The sequence below is a fragment of the Rhineura floridana genome, chromosome 1, assembly GCF_030035675.1.
Source record: "Rhineura floridana isolate rRhiFlo1 chromosome 1, rRhiFlo1.hap2, whole genome shotgun sequence".
Classification (NCBI taxonomy): domain Eukaryota; kingdom Metazoa; phylum Chordata; class Lepidosauria; order Squamata; family Rhineuridae; genus Rhineura; species Rhineura floridana.
Window position 1 is genome coordinate 173,147,360 of NC_084480.1, and position 18,158 is coordinate 173,165,517.

General features: G+C 43.7%; 1 protein-coding gene across 23 annotated transcripts in view; it reads right to left on the reverse strand.

The window, feature by feature from the left end:
- LOC133364983 (protocadherin gamma-C3-like) overlaps nt 1–18,158 on the reverse strand; it is a 303,611-nt gene that overhangs the window by 71,658 nt on the left and 213,795 nt on the right. Inside the window, exon 1 of one of the 23 annotated variants that reach the window (XM_061586308.1) lies at nt 10,564–12,799. The exons of 21 other annotated variants lie outside the window; for them this stretch is intronic. In XM_061586308.1, coding sequence (XP_061442292.1) covers nt 10,564–12,666 — 2,103 coding nt within the window. In that variant the 5' untranslated portion in view covers nt 12,667–12,799. Of the gene's footprint in view, nt 1–10,230; nt 10,489–10,563; nt 12,800–18,158 lie in introns of those variants that run through there. One more of the 23 variants, XM_061586373.1, reaches the window with a different exon arrangement.

Below are 18,158 nucleotides of genomic sequence, written 5' to 3' on the forward strand. Positions count from 1 at the left end.
ACCGAGGCTACTTGAGCCTCAAGTGAGAGGGAAGAGTCTAAAAAGACTCCCAGACTACGAACCTGGTCCTTTAGGGGGAGTGTAACCCCGTCCAGGACAGGGTATATATCCACCATCCGATCAGAGAACCCGTCCACCAACAGCATCTCAGTCTTGTCTGGATTGAGCTTCAGTTTGTTAACTCTCATCCAGTCCATTGTCGAGGCCAGGCAACGGTTCAGCAAATCGACAGCCTCACCTGAAGAAGATGAAAAGGAGAAGTAGAGCTGCGTGTCATCAGCATACTGATGACAACGCACTCCAAAACTCCTGATGACCTCTCCCAACGGCTTCATGTAGATATTAAAAAGCAGGGGGGACAAAACTGACCCCTGCGGGACCCCATATTGGAGAGCCCGCGGTGTCGAGCAATGTTCCCCAAGCACTACCTTCTGGAGACGACCCGCCAAGTAGGAGCGGAACCACTGCCAAGCAGTACCTCCAACTCCCAACTCCGCGAGCCTCTCCAGAAGGATACCATGGTCGATGGTATCAAAAGCCGCTGAGAGATCAAGGAGAATCAACAGAGTTACACTCCCTCTGTCTCTTTCCCGACATAGGTCATCGTACAGGGCGACCAAGGCTGTCTCAGTGCCAAAACCGGGCCTAAAACCCGATTGAAATGGATCTAGATAATCAGTTTCATCCAATAGCGCCTGGAGCTGGCCAGCAACCACCCGTTCCAAGACCTTGCCCAGGAATGGAACATTCGCCACTGGCCTGTAGCTGTTAAAATTGTCTGGGTCCAAGGAAGGCTTTTTCAGGAGTGGTCTCACCACTGCCTCTTTCAGACAGCCCGGGACCACTCCCTCTCGTAAAGAGGCATTTATCACTTCCTTGGCCCAGCTACCTGTTCCATTCCTGCTAGTTTTTATCAGCCAGGAGGGGCAAGGATCCAGTACCGAAGTGGTTGCACGTACCTGTCCAAGCACCTTGTCCACGTCCTCGAGTTGAACCAACTGAAGCTCATCCAACAAAACAGGACAAGACTGTGCTCCGGACACCTCACTAGGATCTACTGCTATAACTTGAGAGTCTAGGTCCCGGCGGATACATGAGATCTTATTCTGGAAGTGATCGGCAAACTGATTACAGCGGGCCTCCGATGATTCCACCGTGTCCGGAGGGTTTGAATGGAGAAGCCCCCGGACAACTCGAAAGAGCTCCGCTGGGCGGCAAAGAGATGATTTAATAGTGGCAGCAAAATGATGTTTTTTAGCTGCCTTCACTGCTCCTACATAGAGCTTAGTCGAAGCACTAACCAGCGCATAATTGTATCCGTCGGGAGTTCGTCTCCATTTCCGCTCAAGCCTCCTCCTATCTTGCTTCATCGCTCTCAGCTCCGGAGTATACCATGGAGCTGTATGAGCTCTACACAGGAGAGGGCGTGCAGGAGCGATCGTGTTTACAGCCCGGGTCATCTCCGTATTCCACAGAGCGACCAGGGCTTCAGCAGGAGCGCCAGTCCTATCAGCCGGAAAATCCCCCAGAGCCCTTTGAAAACCTTCAGGATCCATTAGTCTCCGGGGGCGGACCATTTTAATAAGTCCCCCACCCTTGCAGAGGGAAGAGGTTACTGAAAGTCTAAACTTCAGCAAGCAGTGGTCTGTCCATGACAAAGGGAGTGTTGTAAAACTCCCCATATCCAGATCACTTTCCCCATGCTCAGTAGCAAAAACAAGGTCTAGAGTGTGCCCCGATACATGTGTTGGACCACTAACATATTGAGACAGCCCCATGGCTGTCATGGAAGCCATGAAGTCCTGAGCCGCGCCAGACAAAGTGGTCTCGGCATGAATGTTGAAATCCCCCAGTACTATTAGTCTGGGGGACCTCAACAATATATCCGAGACCACTTCCGCCAGCTCAGTTAGGGAAGCCATTGGGCAGCAAGGTGGGCGGTACACCAAAAGGATTCCCAGCCTGTCCCTCTGGCCCAACACAAGGTGCAAACACTCCAGGCCAGTAACTGAATGAACATGGTGCTTGGTGAGTGAGATGGAACTCTTATAGACGACAGCAACCCCACCTCCCCGACCCTCAGATCTACCATGATGCTGGACCAGGTACCCCGGTGGGCAGAGCTGAGAGAGACCAACTCCTCCCTGCTCACCCACCCAGGTCTCGGTTATACATGCCAGATCGGCTGCCTCATCCACAATCAAATCGTGGACGAGGGAGGTTTTATTATATACCGATCTGGCATTTAATAACAGCAACTGGAGATCTGAGAGTTGGCTGATAGGACTACCAACGACCTTGCGGGTGTGGGAAGGACCGGAACAAGGCACAGCCACAACATGTCTGGACCGCGTTCCCCTTACCTGGCACGTCCTTCTCACAGCGCCATACCTTCCTTTGCCCGTCACTACGGCAATTGGGGCCCCCTCAAGTCTCCCCGCCTGATGGATAAAACTCTCTCTGAAGCACGTTTGCATGTTTATTGAGTTCAGTGGGATTTACTCCCCTGCATTCATGCTTAGGATAGGTGAAACTGACCACAGGTGATGGGGAGGGGGGAGGGAGGGGAGGGAGGGCAGAGGGAAAGAGGGGGAGAGGAGCAGGCAGGAGGGGGAGGAGAGGAGAAGGACAGGTTTGATCATTTGCATGTTTATTGAATTCAGTGAGTTCCCATGCAATCATGCTTACGATAAGTAAAACTGACCAGGGGGTAGGGAGGGAGTGCTGAAGTGGGCAGGGGAGGAGGAAGGGAGATGAGAGGGGAAGGAGGGGAAAGGCAGGTCTGATCATTTGCATGCTTATTGAGTTCAATAGGATTTATCCTATTCAGTCATGGTTAGGATAGGTAAAACTTACCATGGGGGAGGAGGGGAAGGAGGAAGAAGGAGCGGATTGGAGGGGGGGAAGGAAGGGGGGAGGGCAGGTTTGATCATTGCATGCTTATAGAGTTCAATGGTATTTACTTCTGTGCAATCATTCTTAAGATAGGTAAAAATGACCATGGGGAGGAGGGGGAAGGGGAAGGAGGGGATTGGAAGGGGATGGAGGGGCAAAGGAAGGGGGAGGGAAGGGGCAAGAGGGAGAGGATAGGAGGAAGGAGAAGGGAGGGTGGGTTTGATCGTTTGCATATTTTTTGAGTTCAGTGGGATTTATTTCTGTGCAATCATGTTTGGAAATGGACTGCCTTCAAGTCGATCCCGACTTATGGTGACCCTATGAATAGGGTTTTCATGGTAAATGGTATTCAGAGGTGGTTTTACCATTGACTTCCTCTGAGGCTGAGAGGCAGTGACTGGCCCAGGGTCACCCAGTGAGCTTCATGGCTGTGTGGGGATTCGAACCCTGGTCTCCCAGGTTGTAGTCCAACATTGACCTGGGGGAGGGGCAGGGGAGGAGGAGATTGGGTTGGCGGGCACTGGGCAGAGCAGAAGCCCCTTTCCTTTCCAAAATGAAAACACTGTGAACAATATCATTGCTTTTCATTGTTCTCCCCACCTTTTTATTCTACAGCAGGCACATGTATCCTCCCACCCAAATTTAAACCAAAGCTGTCTCTGTCCACATCCACACCAGACCTTTATTTCACTTTAGACAGTCATGGCTTCTCTCAAAGAATCCTGGGAAGTGTAGCTAGTGAAGGGTGCTGAGGGTTGCTAGGAGATGCCCTGTTCCCCTCACAGACCTTTAATCAGAGCGGCTGACTGTTAAACCAGTCTGGCCAATGACTGTCAGTGGAATAGGAGTCTCCTCTCAGCACCCTTCACAAACTACACTTCCCAGGATTAGCCAAGCCAAGCATCTGTGAGTCTGGCTTTTAGAACACTAACAGTTGGTTCTTACTGAGCATGCCCAACACTATCATTGAGTTCAATGCAAAATTTCTTAAATTAATTAAAAATCAGCCAGGCATTTTTTAACTTTTAAACTGCAAGGCCAGTAATAGGATTACAGGTACTTGGTGAACGTGGCTGAGTTTTAATTAATTTCAACAAATTATGAGAACTCTGACAGAAAAAAGTCCAAAAGGAGTATGTTCCCCCCCCTTTTTAGACTTTGAACTCTCTATTCTCTCTGACTGTTTTGTGTATCGCCATGAAAATTTAGAGGGCTGGTAAGCAAGCGTTTCTGAATTCAGGACTATAAATTGTGTAAGGTTTTGTTTTGAAATGAGCTCATGGGAAGCATCAGGATGGCATGGGGGTATTTTCAATTTAGCATTGCGGAATGTGAAAAATCCATGCTGTCTATAGTATACAGCCACTCTTGTGGCTGTATAATACAGTTTCCCTCTAACATATGCAGCTGGTAGCCAGGGGTACATTATTTTTGTACTGAAAGGCATCTATACACTTGCTCTTTCCTTTGGTTCATTTTGGGAGATGAGTCCCACTTCATCACTCACAAATGATAATATAATGTGGATTTTCATTGTCATCTGTCTAAAAATAGTGACAATCATTTATCTATTTTATTAGTAGTTTTTGTGATTTATAAATAGCCTTTCTGCTACTGAAGTCACCAAGGCAATTTTCTATAATAAAAACCATAATTTTGAACAAATTCTAAAAACACTGTAAAATAACATATGTACAACACTGTAAAATAAAATAGGATGGGGTTACACTCCCCCTGAAGATGCAGGTTTGCAGGTGTGCTCCTGGACTCAGCTTTAAATTTGGAGGCCCAGATTTCTGCAATGGCCAGGAGTGCTTTTGCACAATTAAGATTAGTGCACCAACTGCGCCCGTTCCTTGAGCCATCTGATCTGGCCACAGTGACACATGCCTTAGTTACATCCCATTTAGATTACTGTAATGCGCTCTACGTGGGGCTGCCTCTGAAGACTGTTCGGAAACTTCAGCTGGTGCAACGTGCTGCAGCCAGAATGTTAACTGGGGCTGGTTACAGGGACCATACGACTCCCATGTTACAAAAGCTCCACTGGTTGCCACTCTGTTTCCGGACACAATTCAAAGTGCTGGTGATGACCTATAAAGCCCTATACGGCTTAGGTCCAGGCTATCTGTCAGACCGTATCTCCCTATATGAGCCTGCCCGGGCCCTGAGATCCTCAGGAGAGGCCCTTCTCTCAATACCCACGTCCTCACAAGCACAACTAGTGGGGACGCGAGATAGGGCACTTTCGGTGGCTGCCCCGAGGCTTTGGAATTCCCTTCCTAGGGAGGCAAGAATGGCCCCCTCCTTGCAGTCCTTCTGTTGGCAAGCAAAGACTTTTTTATTCCAACAAGTCTTTGGAACTAAAGGCTGTTAAGGACAGGGCTTGAAGGGTGCTGCATTGCTATTGTCTAATTGTATTATTTTAAACTGAGTTTGAATTATTTTAACTGTATGTATGAATGGTTTTAATACTGTAAATAGTTTAATTCTATTTTAATCTAGACTTTTGTATGTTTTTAATTATATGTGTTCTTTTATCTGGAAGCCGCCGTGAGTTCCAGTTTTGGAAAAAGGGCGGGGTAAAAATAATGATAATAAATAAATAAATAAATACAGCCAAAATTAAGCACTTTTGATGGGAAAGGAAAACATAATGTTCAAATTCAATCCACTGAAGTTCAAGTAACGTTGCCACTAAAACCGAAATGACCACCCACTGTCTGTTTGAAATATTAACTGGCCTCGTTTCCCACTTTTCATTTAAAAACAAAGTCTCTAGTCCTTATTGAATTGAAGATTTGAAGCAAAAGGTGCAAGTTTATTAGAATTCCCCTTGTTTTCTTTTAATGCCTTCGATATTACATTCTAAAACCCATTCCTCTTCATAGAGCAATTTTAATTGGACATTTACTAAATATTAACTTACCACTGTAGATGTGACCACTTTAGAAACTGATTGTCCATAGTTCCTGCCAAAGGCTGAGGAGAAATCAGTCAGAAATCATCATCCTGAGGTAAGCTACCATTTGGCAAACGGCCATCTCTATTTATCCACTGTTGCATCAACTGATGACTTCCATTTATTCTAAGATCAGCTGAGTCACAGCCATAGCCTTGGTCTCTCACTTGTGGGGTGCCACACGGCTCCGTCCTCTCCCCGATGCTATTTAACATCTATATAAAGCCGCTGGGGACTATCATCAGGAGATTTGGGCTGCAGTGTCACCGATATGCGGATGACACGCAGCTCTATCATTTAAATCTTCACCGAGGTTGGCTGTAGAAACCCTATCCAAGTGCCTGGAATCGGTGAGTGGCTGGATGGGAAGGAACAAGCTGAAGCTGAACCCTGACAAAACCGAGGTACTGTTTGTGGGAGACAAGGGAAGGTTAGGGGATTTAGACCTGGTGCTCAATGGGGTACAATTGCCCCTGAAAGACCAGGTCTGTAGCCTCGGGATTATTCTTGACTCCCAACTGTCCATGGAAGCTCAGCTTTCGGCTGTGAGCCAGGCAGCGCTGTATCAACTCCATCTGATACGGAGGCTATGCCCCTACCTTCCCAATCATCTGCTCCCATCGGTGGTACATGCCCTGGTCTCCTCTCGCCTAGACTACTGTAATGTGCTCTACGTGGGGCTACCCTTGAAAATGGTCCGGAAGCTGCAACTGGTACAGAATGCAGCGGCGCTCCTGATTAAAGGCAGCCGCCAGCGAGATCATATCACTCCAGTGCTAAAAGAGTTGCACTGGTTACCTGTTGCTTACCGGGGCCAATTCAAGGTGTTGGTTTTGACCTTTAAATCCCTATACGGTTTCGGCCCAGTCTATATAAAGGAGCGCCTCCAGCATCATCAGCTATGCCGCCCAACAAGATCAGCCTCAAAAGACCTTCTCTCCATCCCATCAGTCAAAACAGCCAAACTGGTGAGGACTAGAGAGAGGGCTTTTTCAGTTGTGGCCCCCACCCTGTGGAACTCCCTCCCAAATGATCTCTGCCATGCCCCTTCTATGATGAGCTTCTGCCGGGCCTTGAAGACCTGGCTCTTCAGGTAGGCTTTTGGGGTGGGTTAGATTTTATCTTCATTGGTTTTAGATTTTTAATGCCTACATATTGTATGCCTATGCTGTACGTCGCCCAGAGTGGCTGGACAGCCAGCAGATGGGCGACTAATAAATTCAATAAATAAATAAATACTTGGTCTCCAAAGTCTTGTCTGCCATTTCTAAGATGTTCCCCTGAATACTAAAACCTAGTTCTGTTACAAAATTCTAGTCCAGCAATTCCAGGCCAGAGCTTCCCTTTGAAGTTTTTTTGCTATTGTTAGTTTGGGGTCAGATGCTCTGGGAATCTGAAATGTTCCTCCACAGAATGTTGCCATTTCTTATGTCAGATTTGTATAAATGGACTATTTTTGACCTGTTTATCCTATTCAAACAAAGACATTACATTCTTGTTTACCCAGGCATTTGAGGGCTGATGAAGACTGTTCCTGGTAACCTGGAGTTAACTGAAGGAAAGAATATTTTTAAACTGCTTTTAGAATGTTTTTAACTGCTTTTGGAATGCTTTCTATTGTTGCTGTTTTATTGGTGTGTTTGCTACCCTGGGTTTCTGTGGGAGGAAGGGTGGGATATACATTCAATAGACAAACAAACAAACATATTATGATGATGGATGATGAGCAGGTGAATGACCCCCCCCATGGCATGTCTACTGAATGAAACCTTATTTGACCATTGCCCCTCTCTCTTTCTCAGTCAATTTTCCTAGCTTACAGATGACTCATAACAGAGGACGTAACATTAGGTTTGGCAGGAAACAGCAGAGTCAATCCATTCAAATGAGTCTTGTGCTTCTTAACAATTTCCATAATCTGATGTTTTAAAAAGGCAGAATCATATTTCAGGAAAAGTTGTTTGGAAACATCTTCCATGCTGCAATGTGTAGAAGGGAGGAGTAGATGGTTACCAGTCTGTAACCTTAAGATCTTATTAATCACAAGGTGATAGATAGGAGATGTTGGATGCACTTCTGCCTCAAAAGGGATCTGGTGCTGCTTCTTAGTCTCTCTTAGTATCTCTGTGGAGGAAGATACTAACATGCAACGCCATATCCCTTTATAGTTCTCTTTCATTCAGCATCTTCCCTCTTATCACCCTTGGTCGCCAATTTACAACACCTTGCAAAAGCCTGCAATCAACCACAACATTTTGAACCCTGTGCTATAGTCTTTTACCTATGTTATAGAATGTAAATACGCTAGGTGCCGCATGCATTATCTTGGGAAAAAACCCTACAGACCTTCATTACAATTTCAAAAATTGCAAGTCAGTAGTCAACACACACACACACACACACACACACAGAGAGAGAGAGAGAGAGAGAGAGAGAGAGAGAGAGAGAGATGGTCAGTGGGTATATTTAGCCTAGAGAAGGGAAGGGAAGACAGAAGGAGGCTGTGATCACACTTCAAATACTGTACCAGAAGGGTGTCACATGCAAGAAAGTTCCAAGACTTGTTCTCTGCTGCCCAAGAGGACAGGACTAGATTGAATGAGTTTGTGACAGGAGGGTAGATTTTAGTTGGACATTAGGAAAAACATCTTGAGGTTAAGAACCAACCAGTTACCTAGCCTGATGGGGTTACCCACACTGGATATCTCTCAAGCAGAGACTGGACAGCCATATGTTGGGGATGCTCTAACTCTGGATTTCCTGCTGCAAACACTGGTTTGGACTAGGCCTCAAAGGCCCCCATCCGCAACTCTATGCTTCTATCCAATCCTGGAACACTAGAAGAGAAAACTTCTAGATCAGGGCTGGAGAACCTGTGGACCTCCAGATGTTGCTGAAGTACAGCTCCTATCGTCAGTGGCTATTGGCTGTTCTGGCTGGGGCTGATGGGAGCTGGCGTCAACAGCATCTGAAGGGCCACAGGTTCTCCATCCCTGTTCTAGGTATACATACTGAACACCCTAACACCCCATGGCCTTAGCACGGATGGCAATATTTAGACTTTCACTCGTGCATTTAGTTCTTTTTAAAATTCTCTTGCATTTATATAGCAAATATCATTTCCCTGAAAATCCTCTCCATCTCCAGCATTTCTTAAACTGTCGGCCTGACTCCCAGTACCTGGTTTGACATCCAGCTCTGTCACTGACAAAAGCAGAAACTGAAAAGTTGAGTTAAATAACTGTAAGCCTATCTCTGTTTAGTCTATCAATGATTTACTCAGGCATTTTTGTGAATGACTGCTTCATGCTAGGATCACTATAGCATGTTCAAATAGGTATGATCCAACTGAAGTTATAAACTTTGAAATGCCAGGAGAGTTAAACACATGCTTAACACTGCAATAATATGCATGTTTACTCAAAAGTAAGTGCAATTGTGTTCAATGAGACTTACTTCCTAGCAAGGGTGCTTAGGACTGCAGCCTAAATATAAGGAGATCGCTAGATGGAAGAATGTGTTCATTTGCAACTGTTATTAGAATGTTTTATCTGCAGCTGTTTGTAGAATGTTTTAACAGTTACTATTCTTAGAATGTTTTGAATTGTTTTTAGAATGCTTTTGTTGTTAAACTTTTTTGTGTATGCTGCCTGGCAGTAATGGCGGGATATAAATTTAATAAATAATAATAATCTCCCACTAAAATCAACGGGACTGAAAAATGCCTAACTTTGGCCAAACTTCTCTCTCTCTCTCCATCTGTATAATTATGTATACACATGCACACATTCTGCAACAAATAAGACAAGATCTTTAACATTAACACAGAGTAAACTGATTTTCTTACAGTAGTTAAATATTATGAAGTTGTTTGTAATGATAACAAAATTTAAACAAAATTTGCCAAGGAACATACTGTGGTATTATGTTCTATGCTAAATTCAGAACTGCAGTATAATATCTGATCAGTAGAGGGCAGACATAGCCCAACAAACCAAGGAACAAATTACTTGCTTGTAATAAAATGATTGCCCTATTATTTTTGAAGAATAAACAAACAATCCAGACATTGTTAAATGTTTTCTTGGGTCCAAAGTTTGTTCATATAAATAAAAGTTTGAGCTTACCATGTTCCATTAAAATATCTCACTTTATGGAAATATTCATACTGTACCTGTGCAAAAGACTATATGCTATAGGAATACCACTCTTTACTTATTCGTCAGTTTTAAAAAGAAGCATGTTAACTTTGCAGTGTTAATGTTGGTGGAATGTGGGTGTTACTGTGTCCTCCATTCTGAATACGCATGTTAGAGGATGGAAATATTGAAACCTGCAGTCTAGGTCTTAAATCGTATTTCTGTGACTCTCACCTGTGCCTTGTTATCAGGAATGACATTTTCACCCAGAGATCCATTCCCAGTTCCCGAATCATCTGTCATAATAGGATTATCTGTGGCCACCAGCTTGTTAGGTTTCAGAAAGGCAAACTCATTTTGGTCTGACTTAGAGGCTAAGCATACTTCATATGAATATGGCAATGTCCCATTACTGTAATTGCAGGGAAATTTGTGTCCCAAGCTAGAGTACAATTCGGTATTGTAGGACCCAAGTACTATTGGGCTTCTCTGCCTCCGACATTTAAGTATTAAAACTGTTATAGCTGTAAAAAGGAATAAGAATGAGACTAAAACTAAGGCTATTACCAAAATGACATTCATATCAGACTGATACTTTGAGTCACTGAGTGGTTTGCTCATTTCCGGAAGTGACTCTTGGAAGTTCTCAGCAACCACAAGGTTCAGGATCACAGTGGCCGAGAGTGGAGACTTCCCATTGTCCTTAATCATGATGACCAGCTTATGTTTCACAACATCTTTCTCCAAAAGGGCTCGCGATGTCCTGATATCTCCGGTGTGAGACCCAATGGTGAAGAGCGCTGGCTCAGTGGCCTGCAGCAGTCGGTAGGAGAGCCAGGCATTGTGCCCCGAGTCCGCATCCACGGCCACCACTTTGGTCACGAGGTAGCCTGGCTCTGCCGAGTGAGGAACCATCTCAAAAAAGGCAGACCCATCGGCACCTGGCAAAGGATACAGAACCCGAGGGCTGTTATCATTCTGATCCAAAATAAAAACCCAGACTGTGACATTGCTGCTGAGACAGGGAGAGCCTCCATCTTGGGCCTTCACTTGAATCTGAAACTCCCTGAATTGCTCATAGTCAAAGGAGCGCTGCGCATAGATAGTTCCAGTCTCAGAGTTCATGGAGACATAAGAAGAGAGAGGCAGCTCCTCAATGTTGCTGCTGAGTATGGAGTAAGTGATACGTGAGTTGAGGCCCAGATCCAGGTCTGAGGCTTTGATGGTGAAAATGGAGGCCCCTGAGGGATTGTTTTCTGGCACAAAGAAATTGTAGGTAGATTTTTCAAAGGCAGGAGAGTTGTCATTGATATCTGAAATCTGCAGTGAGATGGTTTTGTTTGAGGATAGAGGTGGCATACCTTTGTCAGTCGCTGTGACTGTGATGTTGTACTCAGGAGTTCTTTCTCGGTCCAAAGGACTGTCTGTGAGGAGCTTGTAGTAATTGTTGGATGAGGACAGAATTTTAAATGGTAAATTACCATTTAAGTGGCATGTAATTTTTCCATTTTCTCCAGAATCTGTATCCTTTACATTGATAACAGCAATTACTGTCCCAGGGACAGAGTCTTCAGGAATTGGACTAAACACAGATGTTAGCAAAACCTCTGGAGCATTGTCATTCTCATCAAGAACATCAATCTCAACTTTACAATGTGCCAGTAGTCCGCCACCATCTTTGGCTTCCACTAACATCATATAGCTTCTTGATTGTTCAAAGTCCAAAGTCTCCCTAATTGAAATTGCTCCACTTTCTGGGTCCAGGATAAACTTCTGGCTTGCTTTAGCTGGGATGTTGCTAAAACTGTATCTTATCTGTGCATAAGAACCTTCATCTGCATCAGACGCTTTCACCTGGATCACTAAAGATCCTTTTGGTGCACTCTCTTTTAGGCTGAATTTATAGACTTCCTGAGTGAAAACTGGTGGGTTGTCATTGGCATCAGTAACACTAATCCATATCTGGGCTGTTCCAGTTTTTAATGGCTCTCCACCATCCAGGCCTGTAAGGATCAAGTGGAGGCTGTGTTCACTTTCTCGATCCAGTGGTTTGCTTTGCACTAGAATAGGGTATTTATTTCCATCTGGACTTTCTTTAACATCCAAGTTGAAGTACTGATTAGGGCTTACCTGGTAATTTTGGAGAGAATTTATCCCAACGTCAGGATCTTCAGCACTTGCAAGAGGAAATATGGCTCCAGGCAAGCTGGATTCACTTATTTCTAGCTTGATCTCATCTTTTAAAAATTGTGGTGCATTGTCATTAATATCCTCTATGGTGATGCTTATATGAAAAACATTCAGAGGGTTTTCAACCACAATTTCAAAGTTAAGGACACAATGTGGCAATTTCCCACAGATTACTTCTCGATCTATTTGGTCTCTTAGGTAAAAGTTTCCATGTTCCTCATTCAGAGTAAAGAACTGAGCATTAGCTGCAGAAACAATACGGAGTTTCCTCTTCACTAGGTCTCTCTTATTCAGACCCAAATCCTTGGCAAGATTCCCCACAAGAGAGCCCTTCTCCCTCTCCTCAGGAATTGAATACCAGACCTCCTCCGACAGTGTCAGGCAGAACAAAGAGATTAACAAGGAAAGCTGTACTTGCCGCCTGAGTGGCCGCCTGCTCCCTGTGATCTTCATCCATTGCCTCAGCTGCTTTGTTTCCATCTTTTCTTTTTTTCTGATTCGGGTTGTCAGTTTCTTTTATGCTGCAAAAAGTTGTCAGGAACAGGCATCATTCCTTGATGCAGTCTTAATGGGTTGGAAAGAGATCGTTTTTTGGCAGGATGCTATACTGCTGTCCCTCAATGCTGTCTCCTTCAGAATTGCTGAACTTAGCTCAGTAATGGTTGCATCACAGGAAAAGTGAACAGATCCCTTCTTTCTTTCCTTATCCCACATTGGCCAACAGCGGCACTCTGAGTCTCAGCTGGAAAACTGCAAGAGCGTCTACTGACTCATGCTGATAGAGTTCAGTGGCTGGCAGGGAAGCAAAGGTTTCCATGGGATGTGTATGTGTTTATGCAATTATTTCAGCTGTGTGCGTTTTACATCTCTTCCAAAGGCAGTATGTACAAGAGTGAGCAGACATGATGAGTAAAGGAAACACTCAAGTCAAAATTGGGAATACTCTGAAGTTATTCCGTTAAGTATCATTGGGCTTTGTATCAAGGACTTTATGAACAAAGTTCCTGTGGCACAGATATACTGTAACATCAACATTTAGTTGAGAGAGTTTCCTTCACAGTAGCTCCCCACAGCAAACCTTTATATTGTTCAGGGGTTTTGACACAAGAGATCGAAAAAATCAGTGAATAAATAGAGCACGCACGCTAAAGGCAATGCCCATATTTCCAGCTCTTGTACCATCCCCCCAACCTTTCTTTAAACTTAGAGGGAGAAAGTGTTGGCAGATGGGGTGGGGGTCATTATGAAGAACTGCTGTGTGGGGGGAAATTGTAACTGTTGGGCCCCTGTTTATTTTTTTAGAATTTCTGATCCCCAAGGCTTAATTTTCTAGGACAGGGGTAGGCAGACATTGAGCTGATTTATCAATCAGAGCCCAAGATTTACCAACCAGAGCAAGGTGCAAAAGATATGCAGGGTGCCTCTGAGCATATTCTGATTCTAATAGTTTGTTTTCAGTAGCAGAACTGAACTTAATTCATAGTCCTTTTGCACAAAAGTCCACTCCTGGTTAGTTTTCCTCATTTCAGCAGCCTAATTTAAGCCTTTTAAGTTGAGACCTTATCCCAGTCTGTTTCTGTGTTGGAATGGCTTTTTAATATGCTTTTAAACTTTTTTAAAAAAACAATATGTTTTTTAACCTTTTTAAAAAGTCTTCAAAACTTTTTTAAAAATGTTTTTAAAGTTGTTTCGTTGTAATGAATTTTAATGTGTGTTTTTATGATGTTTTAAAGTGTTTTTAGTGTTTTTGTTTGCCGCCCTGGGCTCCTGCTGGAAGGAAGGGTGGGATATAAATCAAATGATAAAATAAATAAATAAATTATGTGGGGAAAAGTCATTTTGCCATTGTTAAATTGGGAGCCAGAAACCTTTGCCAATCTATTGCAAATCACCCACAGATCTATTAGTAGATCTTGACCTACCTTCTTGACCACCCCTGTCTAGGATATTACATGTGATACTTCTACAGTAATTGCTTCAGTTTTGTTTTTTAGCTTTATACCCTACTCAATCTACAGAGACTGAAGATGGACAATGACTTTAGATAAACTACAAATGATAATTAATGTCATGCCGACAAAATCTCAGTTTGACATATGCTACTAAAATTAGCCAGTAAGTGCCATACTGTAAGTGTATATATGAGCCTCCATGAGGCTGCATCCACTGCCACCACCTTGGTGACCAGGTAGCCTGGCTCGGAGGAGTGAGAGGCCAGCTCTGTCCCAGTGGAGCCATCGGTGGGAGGGGAGGGGTACAGGATTTCTGGAGCATTGTCATTCTGATCCAGGATGAAGAGGGTCACTGAGACATTGGAGCTGAGTGGTGGGGAGCCTCCATCCTGGCCACTTACATGGAACTGACTCTCCATTAAAGGCTCATGTGGCACAAATAACCCCAATCTCAGAATTAATATTCAGATATGGAGACAAGGGAAAATTACTTAACCGACTTTTAGTAAGTTATTCCAGAGTTCTGAGCTCAGACTGGATCAGTTGTTCTTCGCAAAGTAAGAAACGTAGGATTGTGGAAAGGCTTGTCATTTATATCTAAAACAGATACAGCAAGGGGACAATTTCCATGGTCTGTGACTGTGACATTGTAGGCAACCACATTCTCCCTGTCAAGGTAGTCCCCTGTCAGGGTTCAGCCCTGCCCAGATCATGGCCCTGAGTTCTCTTCAGATGAGAAGGGAAGTAGGACCCTGCAGCAGATCTCTGTACCGTCAGTGAGGATCCAATGAATTTGATATCCTTTCCACAGAACAGAATGTCCCTACACCAGTTGACTGGGCTTTTGGCTGACTCTCAGACCTTGTGTCTCCCAGGGCCTCAGGATTAGGAAAGATGGTGAATAATGCAGGAGCTTAGAGCTGCTCCACAGCGCTCAGGTAGCTGTCCCACAGACTATTCCTGAGGAGGAGGAAGTGCATGGAAACAGCTGGTCAGACCAGGAACTGACTGAGATCCAGGAAGGGGTAGATCCTCCACCTCCTATGGATGCTTCCAGTCTAAGCTGCTTCATTGCTGAAACAACAGCTCTCATTCTAGCTCTAGCCTGACTGAACTGCAGAAACATACATCATCCAGCACCAAACTGTAATAATTGTTGATGTTTAAAAGCAAGATTGGTGGGAACTGAACACATGGTTTCCACATGGTTTCTTGACTCCTGCTCTTCCACATTTAAGAGGGCTGTTGCTGTTTTTTTTTTGGCAGTAAAGCAATATGAAAGTTTATGGCTAATTCAAGAGCATGGTCATAAGTAACAGTGATAACAAATCTCGAGCTGTCAAATAGATCTCTTCCATCTTAAGCCTGTACTCATTATGTAGAGAGACTTGCTTAAAACCCAGTGCATTGCCATTTGCATCAAGAACTGCAATTTGGGGTTTTGTGGTACCAGATCTGAGTCTTCTCCTTAATGGGCTGTGAGGACCAAATGATGAGCAGGTTCCTCTTCATGACTGAGAGGCCTTTCTAGCACCAGCTCAGTATATCTGGTACCATCAGCAGTTATTTTCATGTCCAGGGAAAAATGACTCCTTTTGCTGATGTTGTTGTCCCAGACAGAATTGGTTCCCAAATCAAGATCTTGTGCTTTATATATAGCAAACTGGGATCTTCTTTATTCTTGCTGATGTTTGTGTCCATTTCTTCTCGAGGGGCACACTTAGGTGAGGTGAGTGGTGAGACAACAGCCCAGGAAGATGGAGGGGGAGGCTATTCCCCTTGGATTGTCTATGCACCAGCCCACCCTTCGCTTAGAGAGACACTAGGGTGACAGCAGGAAGAACCACAGAGTGTATCCCCCAGCCTTTATGAGAGCTGGTAGAGGGCAAGGCCAGTGGCTGACAGTGGAGCAGGACTTGTGGAGGAAGGAGCGAGTCCACAGGATAGGCAGAGGTTGCCTTCCACAAGATGACCAGAAGAGGCTTAGCTTGGGGCGCGTCTCCTCCATGCCCATCACCTCCAACCTGCACGAGCCGGGCCGCTCACGGGACTACCTGCTGCTTGCCATCTTCTCATGCTTTTGCCCCATCTGGCCCCTTAACATCCTGGCCTTGGTCTTCTCTATCATGGGAAGAATCCGATGATGTTGGTGAGCGAATCCTTTGCAACAGCTGCTCAATGTTTGAGGACTAAAATTCCTGAAGTGGCAGTACTACATTTTAAGGACAGATTATCCCCAGGCCTGTAAAGAACCTTGTTTTCTTAACAATGTTAATATTTTGTTATTTAAATTTTTGTGCACTGTATTTTTTTTCTGATGTGTATTTTGTATTTGTGTTTATCTGTTTGTGAGCCGCTTTGAGGGCCTTTTGGCCAAAAGGCAGCATCAAAATAGAATGAATAATAATAATAACAACAACAACATTTCTTCTGATGGGAACCTGGGTGCATTGTCATTTATACCTATAATCTCAATTTCCACTTCATAATTTTTTATTGACTCTTCATCTATAATCTCAAAATTCATGATACACTCCTGTACTTGGCCACAAATCTCCTCTCTGTGTATTCTGTCTGTGGTGCATAGATAACCACTATTGAAATTCAAAGCAAACTACTGAGACCTACCTTGTGAAAAAATGTCTCTTTGACATCTGTCTCTCTGACGCATCTCTTATTTCTAGTCCCAACTTTGTTGCAATGTTTCACATGACATGCCATTTGCATCAATAACTGCAACTTGGGGTTGCAGTCTTCAGGAACCGAATAGCAAAAATGCCTGGAAAATCAGCCTCCTGAATAATAACTATCAAGAAACAAAGAGACCTCCCTCCTGCTGTTTTGGGTTTGTTTTCTATCTGTTATGATGTGAAGAAGTGTTCTGAAAACTACAATTTTTTGCTGAATGTTGCCACTATGTTGATCACTGAACTGAAATGAAAAGATTAATGGCACATTACTTGACCAGTCTGTGGTAGTTTCTAGATAACCTGTTTATTGAGCGTTCATCCTGATCTGTTTGCAGGGAGGCTAGAAGGCATTATCTGTTTATTGAGAATTCATTAGATTTGTTTTCAGGGAGATTAGATGACATTGCATCAAACAAGTGTTATCCTACACTTTTCAGTGCATTTTTTTGTCACTTATTGCAAAACATCTTTTGTTCAAGTGGGTCTGTTGCACAGGAACTAAAAAAAGCCAACTTTAATTGTGCAACCTGCATTTGCTGGTATATCCCACTCAAAAATCCCACTCAAAAATATCTATAGGTTAGAAATGCCCTGAGTCAGTTTGAGTCTGATCTCAGTAAATTCCAAGCTGTAAAAGCAGGAGAGCGAGATAGACTAGGCCTGCAGACTGATGGCTCTGATGTCAATGGGGCAGTGAATTCACTCCAGGTTTTAGTCCAAATTTTCAGGAGATGTTCAAGGTGCTGAACATCTTTTGGGAATAGGTTTAAGCACCTGGACAGCTCCTGGGATGTTCAGACTAAAACCCGGAGCAGATGCACTGCCTACTCTCTGTTTCTCTACATGATTGATGAAGTACAGTGCTCAGAATCTCAACCAATTCACTGGACAGGTATGAAGTTTGATTTTAAAATGATATTTCTCCATTTTATAATGACATAGATTGCAGATCTAGCAATTGGACACATAAGATAGTGAGCTTTGTTATATAATATGATTATTTTATACAAAGTATTGCAGTGATGTACAATATATCAGTGATATATGAGTAGATTTATCATGGCCTGTTCATTCAGTCAAAAAACTTTCCCCCATTTCTATACTTTTACTCTTTTAATGTTTCTATTTGTACACTTTATTATTTTCTTGACATGTTTTGACTACATTTCATCAAAAAGCTTTAGAATTTAGTGTAAGGTTCCACTGATTATATAAAATATTTGTTACTTCACTTTACATTTTATACTTAGTTCTATATGATCTCTGGTGGAACGGTGCTTCTCTTAGAGGAATATATTCACCACCTATTTCTGTGAAAGAGTCTGTTTTT